Source organism: Hyla sarda, chromosome 1, assembly GCF_029499605.1.
Source record: "Hyla sarda isolate aHylSar1 chromosome 1, aHylSar1.hap1, whole genome shotgun sequence".
In the NCBI taxonomy this organism is placed as follows: Eukaryota; Metazoa; Chordata; class Amphibia; order Anura; family Hylidae; genus Hyla; species Hyla sarda.
In genome coordinates this window covers 594,210,005-594,234,953 of record NC_079189.1, presented here as the reverse complement: position 1 = coordinate 594,234,953, position 24,949 = coordinate 594,210,005, and the positions used below count along the sequence as shown (strand labels likewise).

At 43.3% G+C, this 24,949-nt stretch overlaps 1 protein-coding gene across 2 annotated transcripts in view; it reads left to right on the top strand.

Annotated features, from left to right (window-relative positions):
* The window catches only part of SPEF2 (sperm flagellar 2), a 208,053-nt gene that overhangs the window by 119,088 nt on the left and 64,016 nt on the right, over positions 1 to 24,949 (top strand). For both annotated transcript variants that reach the window (XM_056546664.1, XM_056546656.1), the window contains 5 exons: positions 7,610 to 7,767; positions 9,830 to 9,988; positions 16,421 to 16,486; positions 19,282 to 19,427; positions 23,123 to 23,250. In XM_056546664.1, coding sequence (XP_056402639.1) covers positions 7,610 to 7,767; positions 9,830 to 9,988; positions 16,421 to 16,486; positions 19,282 to 19,427; positions 23,123 to 23,250 — 657 coding nt within the window. The remainder of the gene's footprint in view (positions 1 to 7,609; positions 7,768 to 9,829; positions 9,989 to 16,420; positions 16,487 to 19,281; positions 19,428 to 23,122; positions 23,251 to 24,949) is intronic.

The following is a 24,949-nucleotide window of genomic DNA, read 5'->3' as shown; positions in this document are numbered from 1 at the left end:
GGCGGGCGTGAACACAGAAGCCCGCAGACAGCTTTCGGAATTCAATGTTCTGGACGCTGGAGAGCGGAGTAACCCTTTAACAAAAAACAAATTTGGTGTCACAGACCCCATTACATGTCCAGCCATTGACATACAGCCACCATTGCCATAGAAACCTAGACTGCTATGGACTTGAACTGCATCATCTTTAGTGACTAGTGTTGCTCGCGAATATTCGCAATTCGAATATTATTCGCGAATATCGCATATTCGCGAATTCGCGAATTTCGCGAATATAGCGCTATATATTCGTAATTACGAATATTCGTTTTTTTTTTTTTTTTTCTTCACAGTACACATCACAGTGATCATCCCTCTCTGCTTCCAGCTTGTGTGGTGTAAAGAAGGCTGTAATACTACTGTGTGAGACTTGCGTGCGAAAAATCGCATATGCAAAAATTAGCATATGTTGATTTTCGCATATGCGAATTTTCACATATGTTAATTTTCGCATACGCGAATTTTTGCATACACGAAAATAAAACGAGAATATAACGAATATGCGAATATTCGCGAATATATGACGAATATTCGTCCATATATTCGCGAATATTCGCGAATTCGAATATGGCCTATGCCGCTCAACACTATTAGTGACCAAGCCAGGTTGTGTTTAGGATCTGATGATGGTCGGGTTGTGGTATGAAGGCCTCATGGTGAGCACTTCAGTCCATCCAGTGACACACTGCCCCTACTGGTGATGATCTGGGGAGCCATTGCACACGGCTTGTCAACCCTAGTAGTTCACTAGATAATGCTTCTCCACACACACAATAAGGGTTTCCCAGGAATGTCCCAACCAGATGTTAACACTTCCTTGTCCTGGTCCGGTCACCAGATTTATCACCAAACAAGTATTTATGTGACCAGTTTTGATGCCAACTTCAGTTACCTACAAGTGAGCAGGATCTACAGGACCAGCTGCAACATCTGTGGGCAAATGTGCCAGAGGATGCCATATGGAACCTGTATGCCTCCATGTATCCAAATTGTATCTCACTTTGTATTCAGACAAGAGGCGACCGACAGGGTACTAGAGCCTGCTTTCAATCAAGGTGCATTCACACCATGTTTATGCAATACAGTTTTCGTATCAGGTTTTTAATGAAAAACTGATTCCTCAAAACCTGACTAAACTGTATCAAAACGTGTGTGCAAATTTTAATCTGTATACGGTTAAAAACCGTATGCGGGTTTAAAAATGATGTCCGGTTGCATCCGTTTTTTAAGAAAAAAACGTATACGTTTTTAACTTTTCACTCCATTATGAATAAAGTTTCACTTATTTGATTGAAATTCCAAGGAAAAAAAGCTGTGCAAAGTCAAAAAACCGTACGCACATATGGTTCCCATTGACTCCCATGTTAAAAAAAAAAAATGTTTACGGTTTCAATACGGTTTTTCACCCGGACCAAAAACCGTGGTAGGCTATGGTTTTGGGTACAGGAAAATAAATGGACAAAACCGTACAAGACGCAAAACGGATGCAACCGGATACATCGTTTGGCATATTATTATACAGACAGACTATTTTTCCCTGGGCGTTGTGTAATGCCTAATTTCTCCTGTCGTGGCACTGTAGGTTCCCACAGTGATCTATAAAATAGGGAGCTTCTAAAAGTAAATGCCCCCCCCCTCCTTAAAGAGGTATTCCCATTCCACAACAGTTTTTCCACTGCTTTATTTTATGACAGCAGATAGATATGTATTTCATCGAAATATTGTGTTGTGTCTCGGTGTTGTTGGTTTGTTGGGTTTTGCACCAACAATATATACAATATAGAAAACCACATTAAAAACCGCTGGTGTTATTCTAATAGGAAACATTTGTAGAGACAAATTCTAAGACTGTTCATTCAAAAAGGTGTGATCATAATTTGTTCAGTTATGGTGGGGTAGTAAATTGTCCTCTTACTTAGAGTATGGACACTCATGAGCCTCAACTGAGTGCCGCTCTATTTATTTTTTATTTTATTTATTTTATATAGCGCCTACAGATTTTGCAGCGCATACAATTATGGGGTACAAACAAAGACAAGTATCAGACATAATATAACTCCTCCTTGTATTATATGGAAGGCAATTCATCTGAACGGCTGCCAAGTGTCATGGAATACGACTTTTTCCCTTCAGATTCCCTTTGGCAATTTTAGCTGTGTGCCAGCCTTGTCAGGAAAAGTCTGATTGTCATAGGTTTTGTCTCCAAAGATATAGTCGTTTTGTATTTTAGTTTAATTAAATTAGTTTAATGAAATAATTTTTAACATTTTTTTTTATTCATTGTTGTAGTTATTTATTTAGTTATTTATAAAAAAAAATTGAACATTGCCCTGAGGCTGCCATATTGGAGAAACACGCTTACTTCCTGCTTTATTTGTCTACCAGGGTGTGTGTACTGTATGGTAGCTGTAATAAATGGGAGTTAAAGGGGTACTCCGGTGCTCCAGCGTTCAGGATACACGGAGCTGGAGGCCGTGATCATGACGTCACAGCCATGCCCCCTCGTGATGGCACCTCACGCCCCCTCCACTCTTTTCTATGGCAGGGGACGTAGTGGCCCGACACGTCCCCTCTCATAGACATGACTGGAGGGGGCATGGCGAGATGCCACGAGGGGCGTGATGTGATGTCACGACCACTGCCTTAGGAACCCAACGTTTTTTGCAGGTGATTGCGGGGGCAGGGGGGGGGGCAGCAGCGGGACCCCAGCAATCAGACATCTTATCCCCTATCCTTTGGATTGAGGATAAGATGTCTAACAGCGGAGTACCTTTTTACAACGGGGATCAAAAGTTTGGGCACCCCAGGTAAAAATTTGTATTAATGTGCATAAAGAAGCCAAGGAAATCTCCAAAAGGCATCAAATTACAGATTAGATATTCTTATAATATGTCAACAAAAGTTAGATTTTATTTCCATCATTTACACTTTAAATATAACAGAAAACAAAAAAAATGGCGTCTGCAAAAGTTTGGGCACCCTGCAGAATTTATAGAATGCACTGCCCCCTTTGCAAAGCTGAGACCTGCCAGTGTCATAGATTGTTCTCAATCATAATCTGGGAAGACCAGGTGATGTCAATCTCAAAGGTTTTAAATGCCCAGACTTATCTGACCTTGCCCCAACAATCAGCACCATGGGTTCTTCTAAGCAGTTGTCTAGAAATCTGAAACTGAAAATAGTTGACGCTCACAAAGCTGGAGAAGGCTATGAAAAGATAGCAAAACTTTTTCAGATGTCAATATCCTCTGTTCGGAATGTAATTAAGAAATGGCAGTCATCAGGAACAGTGGAAGTTAAAGTAAGATCTGGAAGACCAAGAAAAATATCAGAACAGAACAGCTCGCAGGATTGTGAGATAAACAATTCAAAACCCACGTTTGACTGCACAATCCCTCCAGAAATATCTGGCAGACACTGAAGTTATGGTACACTATTCCACTATAAAGAGATACGTGTACAAATATGGTCTTCATGGAAGAGTCATCAGAAGAAAACCTCTTCTACGTCCTCACCACAAAAATCAGCGTTTGAACTTTGCAAATGAACATATAGACAAGCCTGATGCATTTTGGAATCACGTTCTGTGGAGCAATGAGGTTAAAATTGAACTTTTTGGCCGGAATGAGCAAAGGCACGTTTGGAGAAGAAGGGGAACAGAATTTAATGAAAAGAACCTCTGTCCAACTGTTAAGCATGGGGGTGGATCAATCATGCTTTGGGGTTGTATTGCAGCCAGTGGCACAGGGAACATCTCACGAGTAGAAGGAAAAATGGATTCAATAAAATTTCAGCACATTTTGGATGCTAACTTGATCCCATCTGTGAAAAAGCTGAAGTTAAAGAGAGGATGGCTTCTACAAATGGATAATGATCCTAAACACACCTCGAAATCCACAGGGAATTACATCAAGAGGCATAAACTGCAGGTTTTGCCATGGCCTTCACAATCTCCTGACCTCAACATAATTGAAAATCTATGGATAGACCTTAAAAGAGCAGTGCGTGACAGACAGCCCAGAAATCTCAAAGAACTGGAAGACTTTTGTAAGGAAGAATGGGCAAAGATATCTCAAACAAGAATTTAAAGATTCTTGGCTGGCAAAAAAAAGCGTTTACAAGCTGTGATACTTGCCAAAGGGGGCAGTACAAGATATTAACTCTGCAGGGTGCCCAAACTTTTGCAGATGCCATTTTTTTTTTGTTTTCTGTTATTTTGAAAGTGTAAATGATGGAAATAAAATCAAACTTTTGTTGACATATTATAAGAATGTCTAATCTGTAATTTGATGTCTTTTTTTCCATCTTTCCTTGACTTCTTTATGCACATAAATATACATTTTTACCTGGGGTGCCCAAACTTTTGATCCCCACTGTAGTGAGTAAAGTCAATAGATGTATTACAGTCTAGAAAGTGATGAACTACATCCCCTTCACAAGAGGCCACGGAGGGACAGGACAGCTGCATGCAGAGTCTTATCTGTGTGAATCGTGCATACTGTTACTACCCGGCTGCCATCAGTATGACAGAGCTGTCATTACTTCCCCATGATCATTTGATCAGGAGATGACTCTGCTTATTTTTCCCAATCTAAACAGCAAAGCTGACAAGGCTGAAAACCGGAATCATCAGCTTATTTTTTGTTCTGGGTAGGGGGCAAGGGTGAAAATGTATATAGTTTTCTTTTTTTTACATCTATAGTCGTCTATATATATATATATATACTGTAAACTATAGGAAACTATGCATATACAATGTATTTGGAAAGTTTTTTGACTTTTTTTTCTCTTTTTTCACATGTTGTTATGTTGTGCTTTTGTGCTAAAATAAAAAATTATGTTTTACCCCATCATTCTGCACTCAATTGCTCATAATGACAATGTGGAAACAGAATTTTAGAGATAAAGGCACAAGTAGAGGAACAGCGGGGTGGCACTACTGAAAAATACCTCTAATGCACCTAAACATTGTGACTAAACCAATGGCAGGCGAATATATGAATAGCGGTGCACAATGACAAAAGATAAAAGTATGAAAAATGTAAAAAACTGTGTACTTTGGCACTTGCCTATTATAGGCATACTTTATAGGAATCCATTAAAAATTGCACATTCCAGCAGGAGCGGTAGAGCGCATCAGCCGCAGCTGCGGCTGATGCGTTCTACCCCTCCTGCCGGAATGTGCAATTTTTAATGAACTCCTATAAAGTATGCTTATAATTTCTATCTCTCCTGCATGGACGTGCAATTTTTCAGAATTTAAAAAATGTTTGCAAATTTATTCAAAAGAGAAAACTAAAATTTCAGACCCTTTGCTATAACACTTGAAATTTAGATCTGGCTCCTCCCATTTCTCTTGATCATCTCTGAGATGTTTATGCACCTCGGTCGGAGTCACCTTTGGTAAATTGGACTGATTGGAGAGGATTTGGAAAGAAACAGTCCTGTCTATATAAGGTCTCACAACTGACAATGTATATCAGAGCAAAAACCAAGACATGAGGGAGAAATAACTGCCTGTAAAACTCAGAGACAAGATTGTGTAGAGGCACAGATCTAGAGAAGGGGACTTATACGTTTCTCTTGCACTGAAGTTCCCAAAAGCACAGTGGCTGGTCAGGGATGAGAAAAAGCTAAGTGGAGAAAAGTAAAGAGTTATTCTTAAAGGGGTTCTCCACCATAAGGTGATTTTTAGTACATACCTGGCAGGCAGTAATAGACATGCTTAGGAAGGATCTGCGCTTGTCTTGGGGATAAATGGCTATGTTGTAAGATTACCATAACACTGTGGCTAGCTTTTTGTGAACTAGTATTTCCTGTTTGACTTATTTTTTTGACTACAAATCCCATAATTCCATTTTCCTCCCTCCCACACATCAGCCACCCCACCCATTGAAACATAAATGAGCGGCATCCATTCAAAAGACCTGTGGTTTTCAATCAGGGTACCTACAGCTGTTGCATTAGTTGCAGATTAATCTCTCTCCCACCAAGCGATCGCTCCACCCATTGAAGCAGACAGGCTCCCTGTCATCAGCTGACTAGTGATATCAGGTCTTTGCCGCATTGCAACCTGGGAAAAATCTGAGACAACAGTCATTTTGTATGCTGGTAAAAAAATTTATATTGGGGTGAAAACCGTCACACACAGGTACAGACATTATATTATGAACTACACTAACTTTACAGCCCCTGTAGCATAGTCAAATAAAAAAAAATCCTGGAATACCCCTTTAATAAAAACCTGAACCAGAGCACTCTGGACCTCAGACTGGGGTCGAAGGTTCATTTTCCAACAAGACAGTGACCCTAAAGACACAGCCAAGACAACACAGGAGCGGCTCAGGGACAACAGTGAATGTCCTTCAGTGGCTCAGCCAGAACCCAAGCCCAATGGAACATCTCCGGAGAGACCTGACAATGTCTTTCATTGATGGTCCCATCCAACCTGACAGAGCTGGAGAGGATCTGCTGAGAAGAATGGAGGAAAATCCCCAAATCCGGGTGTATAAACCTTGTGGCCTCATCCCCAAGAAGACTGGAGGCTGGAATCGCTGCCACAGGGGCTTCGACACAGAACTGAATAAAGGGTCTGAATACTTATTTCACTGCAAGATTTTAGTTTTTCCTCTTTAAGGGTCTATTCCAGTGGTCTTCAAACTGTGGCCCTCCAGATGTTACAAAACTACAATTCCCAGCATTCCAGGACAGCCGTTGGCTGTCCGGGCATGCTGGGAGTTGTAGTTTTGCAACATCTGGAGGGCCACAGTTTGAAGACCGCTGGTCTATTCACACGGTATTCTGTGCAGATTTGATGCACAGGATTTGAAGCTGCGTTCAGTCATTCAGTTTACATTGAAATCTGCAGCAGAAAATCCTGCGCATCAAATCTGCGCAGAATACTGTTTGTGTGACTAGACCATAAAGGGGTACTCCGGTGGAAAACATTTTTTTTAAAATCAACTGGTGCCAAAAAGTTGAACAGATTTGTAAATTACTTCTATTTAAAAATCCTAATCCTTTTAGTACTTATCAGCTGCTGTATGCTCCACAGGAAATGGTGTAGTTCTTTTCTGTCTGACCACAGTGCTCTCTGCTGACACCTCTGTCCATGTCAGATACTGTCCAGAGGAGGAGCAAATCCCCACAGTAAACCTCTCCTGCTCTGGACAGTTCCTGACATGGACAGAGGTGTCACCAGAGAGCACTGTGGTCAGACTGGAAAGAACTAGACAATTTCCTCTGGAGTATACAGCAGCTGATAAGTACTGGAAGGATTCAGATTTTTATAGAGAAGTAATTTACAAATCTGTTTAACTTTGCGGCACCAGTGGATTTAAAAAAATTAATCCATTTATTTATTAAATCAGAAGAGATTTCTTACGTTCTGTTTCCGCTTTGTCATTATGGGGAATGGAGGGCAGAATGATTTTTTTTAAATGCAATAAGTATATGTGGAGTTTCCTATTGTTTACAGACTGTAAGTACAAGGGAGGTGTGTGAGATAAAATTGTAGGTGCTCGTGTGTTATTGATATATTTACATTGGTAATAAGGTTTTTGTCTTGTAGGATAAAGGGTTTCCTCGACAACTGGCCCAAACTAGAGATGTGGTTTTCAGCACAACCAGATATTTTAGTGAAAGTAAATGGTGAAGTGGAGGACGACGTCCTGTGCAAGAAGATTGAAGAAGTATTTTTATCAGCTTTATACAATAAACAAAATCAAGGTATGCCGTAGCTTCAGACCCGCATTGTTTTCCTGGTTTTCCACTAAAACATTTTCAGTGTGGTATTGGTTGAAGCATTTTGCAGCGCACCCTTTCTACTACATTAGAAACAAATTTAGAGGGGGCATGAAAGCCATGATTTTGGGAGTAAGTCTATGTTCACTCATCGGAATTCCACTCAGAGATTCCGAAGCAGCAGGGCCCCATTGTATTCAATGGGATTCTGCTGCACTGTGCACACAGCAGAATTTCTTGTCCACCAGAATTGAACTTGTTCATTCTTTCTGCAGACTCCGCACAGAATGCTTTGCCGTGTCTGTGCGGACATTCTGACATGTGAACATAGCTTAAAGGGGTACACTGCCCCTAGACATCTTATCCCCTATCCAAAGGATGGCAGGGGTCCTGACGTGATCTCCCTGCTGCACCCGGCATTCGTTTAGAGCATGGGGTGCAGTGCCAGAGACATGAGGTGCAGTGCCAGCGGCCACGCCCCCTCCCATAGACATCACTAGGGGGCGTGGCCGTGACATCATGACCCCTGCAGCCCGCACCCAGCATTCAAAACAAAATGTTCTGGATGCTGGGGCAGTGGAACACCCCTGCCAGCTGCAATTAATGTTTGTAACTACTGTTAGGACAAGGAGACACCTGGGACCTTTCATATATCTGTCTTACTTCCATAGCAGAGAAAAATGCTTTTGTTCTCTAAAGCAAAGAGACGTTCTCAAGCCCCTGATGTGCTGTGGTGTGGGACACGCCTCGCTCCCACTCCCATCCCTTTCTCTGCTTGATTGAGAGTTAGCTGGAAGCCAAGCCCTGTTTTCACATTTTACACCTGGGCACATTTTGTATGCACAGCGCAGAAACAAGATTTGGAAACAGGGCTTGGCTTCCAGCTGACTGTCAGTCAAGCATAGGCAGGGATGGGAGCGGGAATGAGGTGGCGATCCAGCCCGCAGCACTTCAGGGGCCTCTTTGGGATGCATCCTGTGCTTCCAAAATGTTTAACATTGATCAAATCTAAAATCAAACAAATGCTCTTTGTACAAGGTGCTATTGCTAGTCATAACATAACTTTCAGTACTGATGTATATGAACTTTTGGAAACAAGAATAACTCCGGATTTTAGAGCGTGGTTCAGATAAAACCTGTCAATAGTCACACGTGGGCAGGGACCACAGGGTCTAGACCATTGCACTAAAACAAGGACAAAAAAAGCCTCATACCATGGGGGGGAAGTTATAATTGATAGACACTGTTTATTTATAATGAGTTTTGCGCATGCCACAAATTGTGCAAAAAATCTGCAACTTTTTAGAAATGCACATGATTCTGACTTTCACATATGTTAGGTATGGGCAAGCTTTTCGACAGGGTCTGTATTATTTTCTGAATTTATAAAATGCTACTTTTAATGTTTTACAGAAAAAAAGTCAAATTCTAATGCCATAAGGCGGGGGTTCAAGCTTAAAGGGGTACTCCGCCCCTAGACATCTTATCCCCTATCCAAAGGATAGGGGATAAGATGTCTGTTCGTGGGGGGTCCCGCTGCTGGGGACTCCCACGATCTCGGCTGTGGCACCCCAGATATCCGATGCACAGAGCTAACGTTGCTCCGTGCCGGATGACTGGCGATGCGGGGTGGAGGCTTGTGATGTCACGGTCAAGCCCCATTCATGATGTCACAGCCACGCCCCCCTCAATGCAAGTCTATGGGAGGGGACGTGACGGCCGTCATGCCTCCTCCCATAGACTTGCATTGAGGGGACGTGGCCGTAACGTCACGAGCCTCCGGTGCTGCACCTGATGCTCTAAACGAACGCCGGGTGCAGCTGGGAGACATCTTATCCCCCGTCCTTTGGATAGGGGATAAGATGTCTAGGGGCGGAGTACCCCTTTAAATCAAAGGATGGTGTATTATATGGTTTATGTACTATTGGCGCACAGGCCATGATATAGACGAGCCGCTCAACGGATAATTACATCGCACACTGGGAATCAAGAGAAACTGAGCAAATAAATGGTGTTTTATAATATGATGTTATCCCTTAATGCACAGAAAAAAATCCAGAGAAGAAAGAGGAGAGTCCTCCGCCTCCTGCCACACCGCCTCCCCCACCACCACCTCCTGCAGAGACCACCCAGGAGCCTCCCGCTACAACATCAGACAAAAAGACCTCGGCTAAAAAAGGAAAAGGACGATCCAAATCTCCTAAAGGTCTTGTAACTTCTGTTTCTTCTTAATTGAGGATTTCCTACATAAACGTCTTATCACTGACCTTCTACGCTGACATAGATCCTCATGTCCTCTATGGGAATGAAAGCCAACTAGAAAACTCCTGCCCCTCTGTGTCCCCCCGACATCCCCAGTACTTCCTTCACTTGTGCCATCCTCCTTGCCCCGTTCCTTTTCTCTTGCCCTCACATGTCCTCTGCTGGACCAACACCTGGATCATTCCTTCGGGTTGTCTTCTTTACTAACCACCTTTCAGATGTTCCTTTATGATTCGGTCTGATCTTCAAGTTTTCTCAACTCTTCGTCTTATCTTTGCTGGACACGTTTTATTAACCACTTTATATGGAACTCAACTTGTGTAAAACTTTTTCTAGCACTTTAGACTGTAAGCTCTCAGGAGCAGCACTGTCTTTATACCTTGTTGTTAGTTTCTGTATTTACAGCGGCAATCATCATTTACTTGTTTTTACAGTGCTGCAGTATAAGTTTGGCACCTTTTTAAATAAATATATAGGTGTAAAATTGTGGGCAGGGGGTTACAGTAAGTGCAACAGTGACCATGGACATGACCTTTGGCTGTGACACCAAAATTACCATAGCTCTGCACCATAGCTATTGCAAATCCACCTGAATTCTAGTGCTGTTGGCATCACATTTTTCCCCTCCTTGTCTGAGAAAGAGGTGTGGCCACATTATGAGGGGTGTGGCTTTTAAGAAAAGGGCGTAGTTTGATATTGGGCGTAGTTCAAAACTGTGCACATTAGAGTGTACCTGTCGTCAACAAAAACTTTTTATATAATGTAGATAATGCCATTATATGTATATTTGTAATACACATTGGTTAAAAAATGTGTATATTTTTGGGTGAAAAAATGCCGTCCTTGCAGCTATTGCCTGTGTGTCTCTATGAGGAGTCCAAAAACAGGAAGTGAGGGTAGGACAAGCAGGGCTCTGTGCAGACTCCTGGCTTGTCAATCATCCCGATGTATGAGCCAGGAGCATGTTATAGAGCAGGGGTCTCAAATTTGCGGCCCGCAGAATGAAAGTTTGTGGCCCGCACCAGGTATATGCAGTTTGTATTGCCCGATGCCCGGGACATGCAGTTCCGGGTGCTGTGCAGGTAACTTCTTCAGGCATTTAGCCCTGCTTCGGGCAAGCAGCGCTAAATGCCTGAAGGCTTCACTTACCACGCCCCCTCCGTCTCCCGTTGGCCAGACCGAGTCTAATGAGGGCATCTCGCATGTGACGTCCCTCCGCAGACCCGCACAGGAGGACGTCAGTGACGTCACTCGTTAGGCCGCTGCCGAAGAGGAGAAGCGCAGGACAGGTAAGTTTGTCGGGGGGGGGGGGGGGGGGGCGGCAATGCTACCTAATGTGGGGAACCTGCTACTATCTAATGTGGGGAACCTGCTACTACCTAATATGGGGAACCTGCTAATACCTAATGTCGGGAACCTGCTGCTACTAATGTGGGGAACCTGCTGCTACCTAATGTGGGGAACCTGCTTCTACCTAATGTGGGGAACCTGCTAATACCTAATGTTTGAAACCTGCTGCTACTAATGTGGGGAACGTGCTGCCTTCCTAATGTGGGGAACTTGCTGCCTTCCTAATGTGGGGAACCTGCTGCCTACCTAGTGTGGGGAAGCTGCTGCTACCTAATGTGGGGAACTTGCTGCCTACCTAATGTGGGGAACTTGCTGCCTACCTAATGTGGGGAACTTGCTGCCTACCTAATGTGGGGAACCTGCTGCCTACCTAATGTGGGGAACCTGCTGCCTACCTAATGTGGGGAACCCCCAGAAATAGCACCCCCATCATCCGTCAGCTCATGCTATTACCACACGGGGTAGGGGGAATGGGGGCTTTGCTGGTGGATGATGGGGGTGCTACTGCTGGTGGGGGGTGTTGCTGGTGGATGATGAGTGGCGCATAATGGGGGCATTATATGTAAGGGGCACATGCGGCCCAGCCTCACCCAGCTGCTACCTGCAGTGGCCCCCCGGATAATTTGAGTTTGAGACCCCTGTTATAGAGCCTTAGTGCACACTGTCCTGCTTTTTCACTTTCACTTTTTCACTTCCTGTATTTGGTCTCCTCATAGAGACACACAGGCAATAGCTGCAGGGACAAAAATATACACATTTTTTAGCCAATGTATATTACAAATATACATATAATGGTATTATCTACATTATGTAAAAAGTTTTTGTTGACGACAGGTACACTTTAAAGGGGTACTTCGTTGCCCCAGCATTCTGAACATTTTGTTCCGATTGCTTGGAGCAGATGGAGGCGGGGGTTGTGACGTCACTGCCACACCCCCTCATGACATCATACCACTCCCACTCAATGCAAGTCTATGGGACGGGGCGTGACGGTCACCACGCCGACTCCCATAGAATTGCATTGAGCGGACGTGACGTCATGAGGGGTCGTGGTCGTGCACCCAGCGTCCTAAACTAATGCCGAGTGCTGCACAGAGATTGTGGGGGTCCCAGCTGCGGGATTCCCGCGATCAGACATCTTATCCCCTTTAAAGAGGTTATGTATGGTGTTACAACTCGACTCCATTTACTTAAATACAGTTTAGTTTCAATACCTATCAAAAACTATCCAGAGATTAGGGAATAACTAGCCAATCTGTGGAGGTCCAACTGCTGGGACCCAAACTGTCATGATCTCAGAACCCGTCAATGTTCATAAGTACCATAAAGAATGATAGTGTGCATGCTGTGCATACGTAATGCACTCTGTTTGTTCCAGAGGATATTTCACCTCCATTTTCATGGTTGTTGGGGGTACCAGCAGTCTTAAAGCGGTACTCCGGTGGAAATTTTTTATTTTAGTTATTTATTTATTTATTTTTTATAATCAACTGGTGCCAGAAATTTAAACAGATTTGTAAATTACTTCTATTAAAAAAAATCTTAATCCTTCCAGTACTTATTAGCTGTTGAATACTACAGAGGAAATTCTTTTCTTTTTGGAACACAGAGCTCTCTGCTGACATCACGAACACAGTGCTCTCTGCTGACATCTCTGTCCATTTTAGGAACTGTCCAGAGAAGAAGATGCTTCTCTAGACAGTTCCTAAAATGGACAGCAGAGGTCAGCAGAGAGCACTGTGGTCAGGACATCACAGGAAATCCATTTCTTTTTGGATTTCTCTTTAGTATAAACCCCTTAAAAAGTACTGGAAGGATTAAGATTTTTTAATAGAAGTGATTTACAAATCTGTTTAACTTTCTGGCACCAGTTGATTAAAAAAAAAAAAAGTTTCCACGGAAGTACCCCTTTATGACCACTTTCAGCAGGGCCGCTACTAATAGCTGGCACAGAGCCATCTCCATTACCAGCTACTTTAACTGTTTAGATGCCTCTGTCAATGTTGGTAACGGCATTTAAAGGGGTACTCCACTGGCCAGTGTTCGGAACTAAATGTTCCGAACGCTGTTTTTGCGCTGCGGGGGCTTGCCACGCCCCTCATGACATCACATCCACGCCCCCTCAATGCGAGTCTATGGGAGGGGCGTGATGCAGCGCAAAAACAGCGTTCGCAACATTTAGTTCCGGACGCTGGACAGTGCAGCAGCACATGTCATTGCTGTTGGAGCCAACAGATCAGCTCCTTGCAATCGCAGGGATCCATTCTGTCGTCATGGCATAATTGCCTCCATAGTTGCCAGGACTCTGCTGTTGATACAGTCTCACTATGGCAAGCTGTACCAACAGAACGCAGATCTGATGGATCAATGCAGTACCAAAGTACTGCATTGATCTTTATGAGCAACTGAACGATTGCTCACACAAGTCCCCTAGGGGACTTAAAAAAAAAGTTCAAAAATTTCTCTAAAATATAAAATTCTAATCACCCCCTTTTCTCATTTTTCAAATAAAAAAAAACAAAAACATATATATTTGCTATCCAGAGGCGTCGTTTGTAGCTTCTTGCCCTGACGCAAAATCTGCAACAGGGCCCCATATGCCAATTATAATACTGGTCTCTTATGGGGCAGATGTGCTTTGGGGACCCCTTAGCCACCAGGGCTCTGGTGTGACTGTTACCTCTATAGCTACGCCCCTGTTGCTATCCCTTCATGTGGAAGTGTCTGAACTATGAAAATCGGCACAGTAAACTGCAGAAAAAAAAATTTAAATTCCAAATATATTTATTTTTGTTTACATTACATCCCCACCAAAAAAATTAAAATAAACTTTTGACAATATGTCAATAGTTTTGATCAGTCCGGGTCTCAGTGCTAAAATCAGGAGAACGAACAAGGGGAAGCGGTCAGCAGTACGCTTCACTCTCCAGCTCTCGGCGATCTCCATCTTGCAGCCCCATTATAAGACTATGGTACCATCCAAAAAAGCAGGATGGAGATCAATGCAAGCCAGGGAGTGAAGTGCGCTACGACGTGTTTCTCCCTGCTCATTCTCTTGATCGGTTGGCGTCTCAGATTTTTGCCATGTCTCTGTGCTTGACAAAGGCCTATGCTGAGGCGCATGCACTTTTGGAATGTCTTTTTCTAGCATGAACTGAATAAAAATGTTAGTTTTTGAGACTACTGTGGCTGATGCATGCAGTTTACCCTATAAAGAAAATGTAGGTTCTTAAAGGGGTACTCCGCCCACAGACTTCTTATCCGCTATTTAAAGGGGTTTTCCAGGAAAATATATCAGCTGGCTCCCATAGACTCGCATTGAGGGGGCGTGGATGTGATGTCATGAGGGGCGTGGCAAGCCCCCGCAGCACAAAAACAGCGTTCGGAACATTTTGTTCCGAACACTGGCCAGTGGAGTACCCCTTTAAATGCCGTTACCAACATTGACAGAGGCATCTAAACAGTTAAAGTAGCTGGTAATGGAGATGGCTCTGTGCAAGCTATTAGTAGCGGCCCTTCTGAAAGTGGTCATAAAGGGGTACTCCCGTGGAAACTTTTTTTTTTAATCAACTTTTGCCAGAAAGTTAAACAAATTTGTAAATTACTTCTATTAAAAAATCTTAATCCTTTCAGTACTTATGAGCTTCTGAAGTTAAGGTTGTTCTTTTCTGTCTAAGTGCTCTGTGATGACACCTGTCTCGGGAAACGCCCAGTTTAGAAGCAAATCCCCATAGCAAATCTCTTCTAAACTGGGCGGTTCCCGAGACATGTGTCATCAGAGAACACTTAGACAGAAAAGAACAACCTTAACTTCAGAAGCTCATAAGTACTGAAAGGATTAAGATTTTTTAATAGAAGTAATTTACAAATCTGTTTAACTTTCTGGAGCCAGTTGATATATATAAAAAAGTTTTTCCCTGGATAACCCCTTTAAAGGATAGGGGATAAGTTGTTTGATCGCGGGGGGTCCTGCCACTGGGACCCCCTGCGATCTCTGTGCAGAACCTGTGCCGCACCCCGCATTCTAAACATGTCATGCCCCCTTGTGATGTCACGCCACACCCCCTCCATTCAGGTCTATGGGAGGCGGTGCGACGGCTGCGGGACCCCCGCTATCAGACATCTTATCCCCTATTCTTCGAATAGGGAATAAGATGTCTGTGGGTGGAGTACCCCTTTAAAGGGGTATTCCGCCCCTAGACATCTTATCTCCTATCCAAAAGACAGAAAATAAGATGTCTGATCGCGGGGGGGGTCTCTCCTGCAGCACCCCCGTTCTTCAGCTGCACGGAGCGAAGATCGCTTCGTGTCTGATGACAGGCGATACAGGGGCCAGAGTATCGTGACGCCAAGACCCCGCCCCCTCAATGCAAGTCTATGGGAGGGGGCGTGCCCTATCTAAAGGATAGGGGAGAAGATGTCTAGCTGCGGAGTACCCCTTTAAAGATGACATGATGATAAAAGGTTCAGATTTACTTTTAATACGTCGATTACCTGATGGATTACCTCTATGGCGCTGGACATTCTGTACCTTTAGGCACCTGAGCTGTACATCTGTTCTTGTATATAATAAAGATAATAAAGTAAAAAACACTCATCAGCTTTATAATAGACATTGTCGCATACATCAGTTTGCCACTGGTGGGCAGATTCTCTGGTAACCTGTTATGCCCGGCTATAATGTTATGTAATGTAAATTATTTTTCACCAGGTTTTCTCTAATTCTAGCTGATTGGTCCATAGAGTGGTAATAAATACAGTGTGTAGCTCCTAGCTGGAGGATTTCATCGTCTATGGGAATAATACCTAAGCTACTGTGTATAGCAGTGTTTCCCAACCAGGGTGCCTCCAGCTGTTGCAAAACTACAACTCCCAGCATGCCTGGACAGCCTTCGGCTGTCCAGGCATGCTGGGAGTTGTAGTTTTGCAACAGCTGGAGGCACCCTGGTTGGGAAACACTGGTGTATAGATACTGTGCACACCAAGGTAAAGTTTATAATATTTTATTGTTATTTTCTGCTCATAGATAGTTCTGTGGAAAAGAAGGACACACCTCGTGGCAAGGACTCTGCGCCAAAGTCTCCAAAATCAGGTAGTGTAAGATCCTTGTGAGAGCTCAAAGTCCTGTTGTGCCCTGTACACACTGTTATTTTAGTGTCTGACAAAGTTATGTCATGAAATACTGCAGACATATACCTTCAGCGGATACCAGCTTACAGTGACATAGATAACACCTAGCAACAGAGTAAAGGTATTGAGCACTGTTCCTTGGGTTACTATTGATTTTGGCCAAAGCCAAAATGCCAACGGCTCCAAAATAAAATTCCTTGCTTCATTAAAGCGGTGGTAAAAAAAAAAATATATATATATATTTAAATCAACTAGAGCCAGAAAGTTAAACAGATTTGTAAATTACATCTATTTAAAAATCTTAATCCTTCCAGTACTTATCAGCTGCTGTATACTACAGAGGAAGATCTTTTCTTTTTGAATTTCCTTTCTGTCTGACCACAGTGCTCTCTGCTGACACCTCTGTCCATGTCAGGAACTGTCCAGAGCAGGAAAGGTTTTCTATGGGGATTTGCTCCTACTCCAGACAATTCCTGACATGGACAGAGGTGTCAGCAGAGAGCACTGTGGTCAGACAGAAAGGAAATTCAGAAAGAAAATAACTTTTTCTGGAGCATACAGCAGCTGATAAGTACTGGAAGGGTTAAGATTTTTAAAAAGAAGTAATTTGCAAATCTGTTTAACTTTCTAGGATCAGTAGATTTATTTATTTTGCACTGGAGTACCCCTTTAAAGGGGTTATCCAGGTATAGAAAAAAACAAAAAACAAAGCTAATTTCTTTCAAAAACAGCTCCAAGTCTGTCCCCAGGTTGTGTGTGGTATTACAACTTGGCTCCATTCACTTCAATGGAGGCAGAGCGTTTTTTGAAAGAAATTAGCTCTGTTTTTTCTATTCCTGGATAACCCCATTAAATCTAATTTAAAAACACAGTCCAGTATCTATCAACATTTCTGATATACATAAAGGGGAAGATTTATCAAGACCTGTCCAGAGGAAAAGTTGGCCAGTTGCCCATAGCAACCAATCAGATCGCTTCTTTCATTTTTAACAAGGCCTTTGCAAAATGAAAGAAGCAATCTGATTGGTTGCTATGGGAAACTCAGCAACTTTTCCTCTGGACAGGTTTTGATAAATCTCCCCCTTAGTCATGACTGCTCTATGTTTGCTCTATGTATACAATAAAGTACAATACTTGAAAAGTGGATGCTGATAATACCGGGGCACCTTATGGTATGCATGAGTATAAGCCTCAAGAGGCATCGCCATTCATATAAAACTACAGGTGGTCTTTGTTATATGCATGGAGCCAGCACAGAGCAACCATGACTAAGGACCAAAGGTATGTCCAAAACACATCAGAAGAAACTAGACTGTGATTTTAAATTAAATTACTATGCCGCTACGAGCAGGCACATGTAAAGACAGCTTAGAGCGGGCCTTCACCAGCGGATCCGCAGTGTAAAATACGCTGTAAATCCGCTCGTGTGAACGTACCCTTAGGGTGCGTTAACACGCTCTTTGTTTTTGCGGGTTTTCCGCTGCGTATTTGAAAGGGGCGGGCTCTTCTCGGCTGTCCATAGCACATTTTCCGCTGCAGAATTTACGCTGTGGAAAATCAGCTGCAGTCCCTACTGACTTCAATGGGGCTTGCGGTGGATTTTCCGCAGCATAAATTCCTCCGTGGAAAATCTGCTGCGGATAGCCGAGAAGAGCCTGCCTCCTTTCAAATACGCAGCGGAAAACCTGCAAAAACAAAAAGCGTGTGAACGCACCCTTAAACACACTTCCCCTTTCTGCTTCCTCATTAATTAGGCCACAGGTGGAGGTTTCTCCAGGGTAAGCCAGGGAAACACACCCTTTCCTTGCCACAGCCTCATAGTACGTTCACAAAATCTGCAAATCTGCCTTTATTGCGGATTTTTTGCTGATCCATTGAAGTCAATGGTAGTAAAATCCACTGCAGATTTTCTGCAGGTAATCTGCCGTGTGTACGTACCCTTAGGAAGTGACTGCTGTAAAGTGATCTATACAGAACTAGGCTATGTTCACACCTCAAAAATTTCATGCGCAATTCCACATTCGAATAGTCCGGAACACTTAAATTAAGTGTTATTCTGCTGAGCTGTGCACAGGCGGAATTTCCATTTTCGCAGAAAGACCGAACCTGTTCATTCTTTCTGTGGACCCTGCACGGAATGCATAACCGTCTATGGGACAGCGCATTCCCGTGGTTATTAGATGGAGGGAGCAGGTTGTGGACAGGTTTGTTAGTAACTAGAACTCTGAACTGGAGTAAATAGGCAGCTAGAATATTAGTAGGTCAACATAAAACTGATTCTGTATACCTTGAGTAATAAGTGAAGCAAAGACAGATCCCTCCAGGACAGCACAGGATAGAGCTGGCGCACAAGACTTCAAGGTAAAAACAGATTTATTCTACTCTGCATGCAACGCGTTTCGCTGGGTAACCAGCTTCATCAGGCATTCATGCCTGATGAAGCTGGTTATCCAGCGAAACGCGTTGCATGCCGGGTAGAATAAATCAGTTTTTTACCTTGAAGTCTTGTGCGCCAGCTCGATCCTGTGCTGTCCTGGAGGGATCTGTCTTTGCTTCATTTCGTGTTGCCAGGAGCGGCTGCCGAGTTTCGCCCGCATAGGGTTTATGCCTGCACCGTTGTTGTGCTTGGTCGCGGTGCAACCTACATCGGTGAGCGATATTGCTTAAATTGTACCTTATTCATTTACGGTATCACACTAGGAGCGCCGTCTCGCTTTGTCTATAGTTGAGTAATAATTGTTATTATGTATTCAAAAGGGTCTCCGAGAGGTCGATCTCCAGGCAAAAAGACTAAATCTGTTCCAACTACACCAGAGCCATCATCAACTCCGCCACCTGCTGGTCCTCCCCCTATAATGCCTGGGTCTGTTGAATGGGTGTATGTGAAGGAGCCCCTCCCACAGGTATGTTTATAGGTACATGTGTCTTAACAATTGTCTAAGGTTTTAAGACGTTATTGTTTTTATTTGCAAGAGATCCTTTTAGTTTCAGCTTTTAGAAGACATTAGTTCCATAGACTGGATAGGGAAGTTGTATACATTGTTTAACCCCTTAAGGACCGGAGGTTTTTCCGTTTTTGCATTTTCGTTTTTTGCTCCTTGCCTTTAAAAAATCATAACTCTTTCAAATTTACACCTAAAAATCCATATGATGGCTTATTTTTTGCGCCACCAATTCTACTTTGTAATGACGTCAGTCATTTTGCCCAAAAATCTATGGTGAAGCGGGAAAAAAAATCATTGTGCGACAAAATTGAAAAAAAAACGCTGTTTTGTAACTTTTGGGGGCTTCCGTTTCTACGTAGTACATTTTTCGGTAAAAATTACACCTGATCATTATTCTGTAGGTCCATACGATTAAAATGATCCCCTACTTATATAGGTTTGATTTTGTCGGACTTCTGGAAAAAATCATAACTACATGCAGGAAAATTAATACGTTTAAAATTGTCATCTTCTGACCCCTATAACTTTTTTATTTTTCCGTGTATGGGGCGGTATGAGGGCTCATTTTTTGCGCCGTGATCTGAAGTTTTTAACGGTAGAATTTTTGCATTGATAGGACTTATTGATCACTTTTTATTCATTTTTAAATGATATAAAAAGTGACCAAAAATGCACTATTTTGGACTTTGGAATTTTTTTGCGCGCACGCCATTGACCGAGCGGTTTAATTAATGATATATTTTTATAATTCGGACATTTCCGCACGCGGTGATACCACATATGTTTATTTTTATTTTTATTTACACTGTGTTTTTTTTTTATTGGAAAAGGGGGGTGATTCAAACTTTTAATAGGGGAGGAGTTAAATGATCTTTATTCACTTTTTTTTTTCACTTTTTTTTTGCAGTGTTATAGGTCCCATAGGGTCTTTATCATTGATCTCTTATACTGATCATTGTTATCCCATAGGGACCTATAACACTGCACACACTGATCTCTTATGCTCCCATAGGGACCTATAACACTGCACACACTGATCTTCTATGCTGATCACTGGTTTCTCATAAGAAACCAGTGATCAACGATTCTGCCGCATGACTGCTCATGCCTGGATCTCAGGCACTGAGCAGTCATTCGGCGATCGGACAGCGAGGAGGCAGGAAGGGGCCCTCCCGCTGTCCTGTCAGCTGTTCGGGATGCCGCGATTAGCCGCGGCTATCCCGAACAGCTCGACTGAGCTAGTCGGGAACTTTCACTTCTAGCCGCGCGGCTCAGCTCTGAGCGCGCGGCTAAAGGGTTAATAGCGCGCAGCGCCGCGATCGGCGCTGCGCGCTATTAGAGGCGGGTCCCGGCTTCACTATGACGCCGGGCCCGCCATGATATGACGCAGGGTTACTGTGTAACCCCGCGTTATATCAGAAGAGCAGGACCAAGGACGTACCGGTACGTCCTTGGTCCTTAAGGGGTTAAAGGGGTACTCCGGTGGAAAACTTTTTTTTTAATCAACTGGTGCCAGAAAGTTAAACAGATTTGTAAATTACTTCTATAAAAAAAAAATCTTAATCCTTCCAGTACTTATTAGCTGCTGAATTCTACAGAGGAAATTCTTTTCTTTTTGGAACACAGTGCTCTCTGCTGACATCATTAGCACAGTGCTCTCTGCTGACATCTCTGTCCATTTTAGGGACTGTCCAGAGCAGCATATGTTTTCTATGGGGATTTTCTCCTACAGTTCTTAAAATGGACAGAGATTTTTTTCCACGGTATTTACTAAGGTTTCCCTACATTTTGCTTTTTTTACACTGATGCTCTGATCTGTGGGGTTTTCCTCAGCTGAAATCCACCACATTTTCTGTGGAAACCTCACGCCCCTTTTCAGTGACAACCCCCCCTTTTCCCAATGACCACGCCCCTTTTTTGGGTTTTCTCAGTAAAACGGAGAGTTAGTCTGTTTTTTTACCATTCTGGCGCAAATTCTGGCACATACAGAATTTCCGGCGCACAATCCGATAAAACATGTCGGGTTTGAAAAGGTAAATCAGGGCCATTGTGTTATAGGGCGGGTAAACAGGAGTGCAATGAGGGCTCACTTACTTAAATATGTTCAGTAGGTCCTGAGATATGTCCCCCAGAGGATCCTCTGCTAAATTCAGTACATGCAGGAGGCGGGACTTCTCCGGCTCAATTTACATATTCATGGTCTGTGACTCCACATCCTAGTAAAGGGGAGTCACAGACAATGGATATGTAGCTTGACGTGACAGCCGTCACGCCCCCTCCCATAGGCATGAATGGAGGGAGCGCGGTGGGACTGGAGCAGCAGCCTGGCATAGAATGCGGGTGCTACGTAGAGATGGTGGGGGGTCCCAGTGGAGGGTCCCCTGCGGTCTGACATCTTATCCCCCTATTCTTTGAATAGGAGATAAGATGTCTTTGGTCGGAATAGACCTTTAAACTGTGATTTCTTGGTACCAATGTTTCCTGTAAGCTTTTGCAGTTAGCTTGGCAGTAATGGACCTGAACATTGTTCCCTTTAACCCCTTAAGGACCAGGGTTTTTTCCGATTTTGCACTTTCGTTTTTTGCTCCTAGCCTTTAAAAAATCATAACTCTTTCAATTTTGAACCTAAAAATCCATATGATTGCTTATTTTTTGCGCCACCAATTCTACTTTGTAATGACGTCAGTCATGTTGCCCAAATATCTACAGTGAAACGGGAAAAAAAATCATTGTGAGACAAAATTGAAAAAAAAACCGCAGTTTTGTAAATTTTGGGGGCTTCCGTTTCTACGTAGTACATTTTTCGGTAAAAATTACACCTTATCTTTATGCTGTAGGTCCATACGGTTAAAATGATCCCCTACTTATATAGGTTTGATTTTGTCGGACTTCTGGAATAAATCATAACTACATGCAGGAAAATTAATACGTTTAAAATGGTCATCTTCTGACCCCTATAACTTTTTTTATTTTTCCGCATATGGGCCGGTATGAGGGCTCATTTTTTGCGCCGTGATCTGAAGTTTTTGACGGTACCATCTTTGCATTGATAGGACTTATTGATCGCTTTTTATTCATTTTTGTCAAGATATAAAAAGTGACCAAAAATGCACTATTTTGGACTTTGGAATTTTTTTGCGCGCACGCCATTGATTGTGCGGTTTAATTAACGATATATTTTTATAATTTGGAAATTTCCACACATGGAGATACCATATATGTTTATTTTTATTTACACTGTGTTTTTTTATGGGAAAAGGGGGGTGATTCAAACTTTTAATAGGGAAGGGGTTAAATGATCTTTATTCACTTTTTTTTTTAACTTTTTTTTTTTGCAGTGTTATAGGTCCCATAGGGAACTATAACACTGCACACACTGATCTGGGTTAACTAGGACTGGTGGACTAGGAGGACTGTGTATCCGTGACTGATCTAGGAGACTTTGTGGTGGGGAGTTGTTAGCCATTAAAGGGACGGTATCTGGTAGCGTCATGTATATAGGAATATTTGGATGATATTTGCATTTTCATTTCTCTCCATTCCTTCCATTTGATATTAAGGAATAAGATTTTTTGGTTATGTTACTGTAAGGCAATGATATGACTCATACAATATCGAGTACTTTTAGGATCTTACTTTTTTTTCCAATACAGGAAGTTCCTGAATTCCTTGTTTCTTACTGGGAAACCATAGAAAAGACCTATGAAAACCATGTTAAAGTTGGATTGAGGAGTCTCAGACAGGAGCAGCTTATTATGATTCATTATCTGTATGATATCAGGTACAAGTTCTTATTTACATCCTAAAACCTACCTGAAAAGTGTACCATAACCACTCAGAGGGGGTGTCTGGGGATCTGGGTGAATATTAGTGAAAACCTTATGATCCATCATTGCACCACTTGTCACTCACCTCCCCTGAGGACATGCGGATTTGGCTCTGTTCATGTGTTCACAGATTCCATCGCAGTTTCTGTTGTTTTTTGAAAGAAATAATAAAACTGAATTATGTTCACCTCAAAATGACCGACCCCTCCGTGAAGCTTGACAGACCTCATTACAAGTCAGTGGTTGCTGGCAGCTGTACCAGAATGTTTATGTGTATAGGGATCAGAAGAGATAGCTTTCGGCTATCATTCATGGTGTATGTGTATAGCTACCTCTAGTTATGTGATGCACACACAGGGGCTCAGCATGTTACCAGACAAGCTCTGATGTATGCACAGTAACTGTAACAAACCCCGCACCTGTGTGTCCATCACATGACCAGGACTGATGTAACGAGCCCTGCACCTGTGTATCCATCACATGACCAGGACTGATGTACCAAGCCCTGCACCTGTGTATCCATCACATGACCAGGACTGATGTAACGAGCCCTGCACCTGTGTGTCCATCACATGACCAGAACTGATGTAACGAGCCCTGCACCTGTGTGTCCATCACATGACCAGGACTGATGTAATGAGCCCTGCACCTGTGTATCCATCACATGACCAGGACTGATGTAACGAGCCCTGCACCTGTGTGTCATCACATGACCAGGACTGATGTAACGAGCCCTGCACCTGTGTATCCATCACATGACCAGCACTGATGTAACGAGCCCTGTACCTGTGTGTCATCACATGGCCAGGACTGATGTAACGAGCCCTGCACCTGTGTGTCCATTACATGACCAGGATTGATGTAACGAACCCGACACCTGTGTATCCATCACATGACCAGGACTGATGTAACGAGCCCTGAACCTGTGTGTCATCACATGACCATGACTGATGTAACAAACCCGACACCTGTGTATCCATCACATGACCAGGACTGATGTAACGAGCCCTGCGCCTGTGTGTCATCACATGACCAGGATGGATGTAACGAGCCCGGCACGTGTGTCATCACATGACCAGGACTGATGTAACGAGCCCCGCACCTGTGTGTCCATCACATGACCAGGACTGATGTAACAAGCCCTGCACCTGTGTGTCCATCACATGACCAGGATTGATGTAACGAGCCCTGCACCTGTGTGTCCATCACATAATCAGGACTGATGTAACGAGCCCTGCACCTGTGTATCCATCACATGACCAGGACTGATGTAACGAGCCCTGCACCTGTGTGTCATCACATGACCAGGATGGATGTAACGAGCCCGGCACGTGTGTCATCACATGACCAGGACTGATGTAACGAGCCCCGCACCTGTGTGTCCATCACATGACCAGGACTGATGTAACGAGCCCTGCACCTGTGTGTCCATCACATGACCAGGATTGATGTAACGAGCCCTGCACCTGTGTGTCCATCACATAATCAGGACTGATGTAACGAGCCCTGCACCTGTGTGTCCATCACATGACCAGCACTGATGTAATGAGCCCTGCACCTGTGTGTCATCACATGACCTGGACTGATGTAACGAGCCCTGCACCTGTGTGTCCATCACATGACCAGGACTGATGTACCGAGCCCTGCACCTGT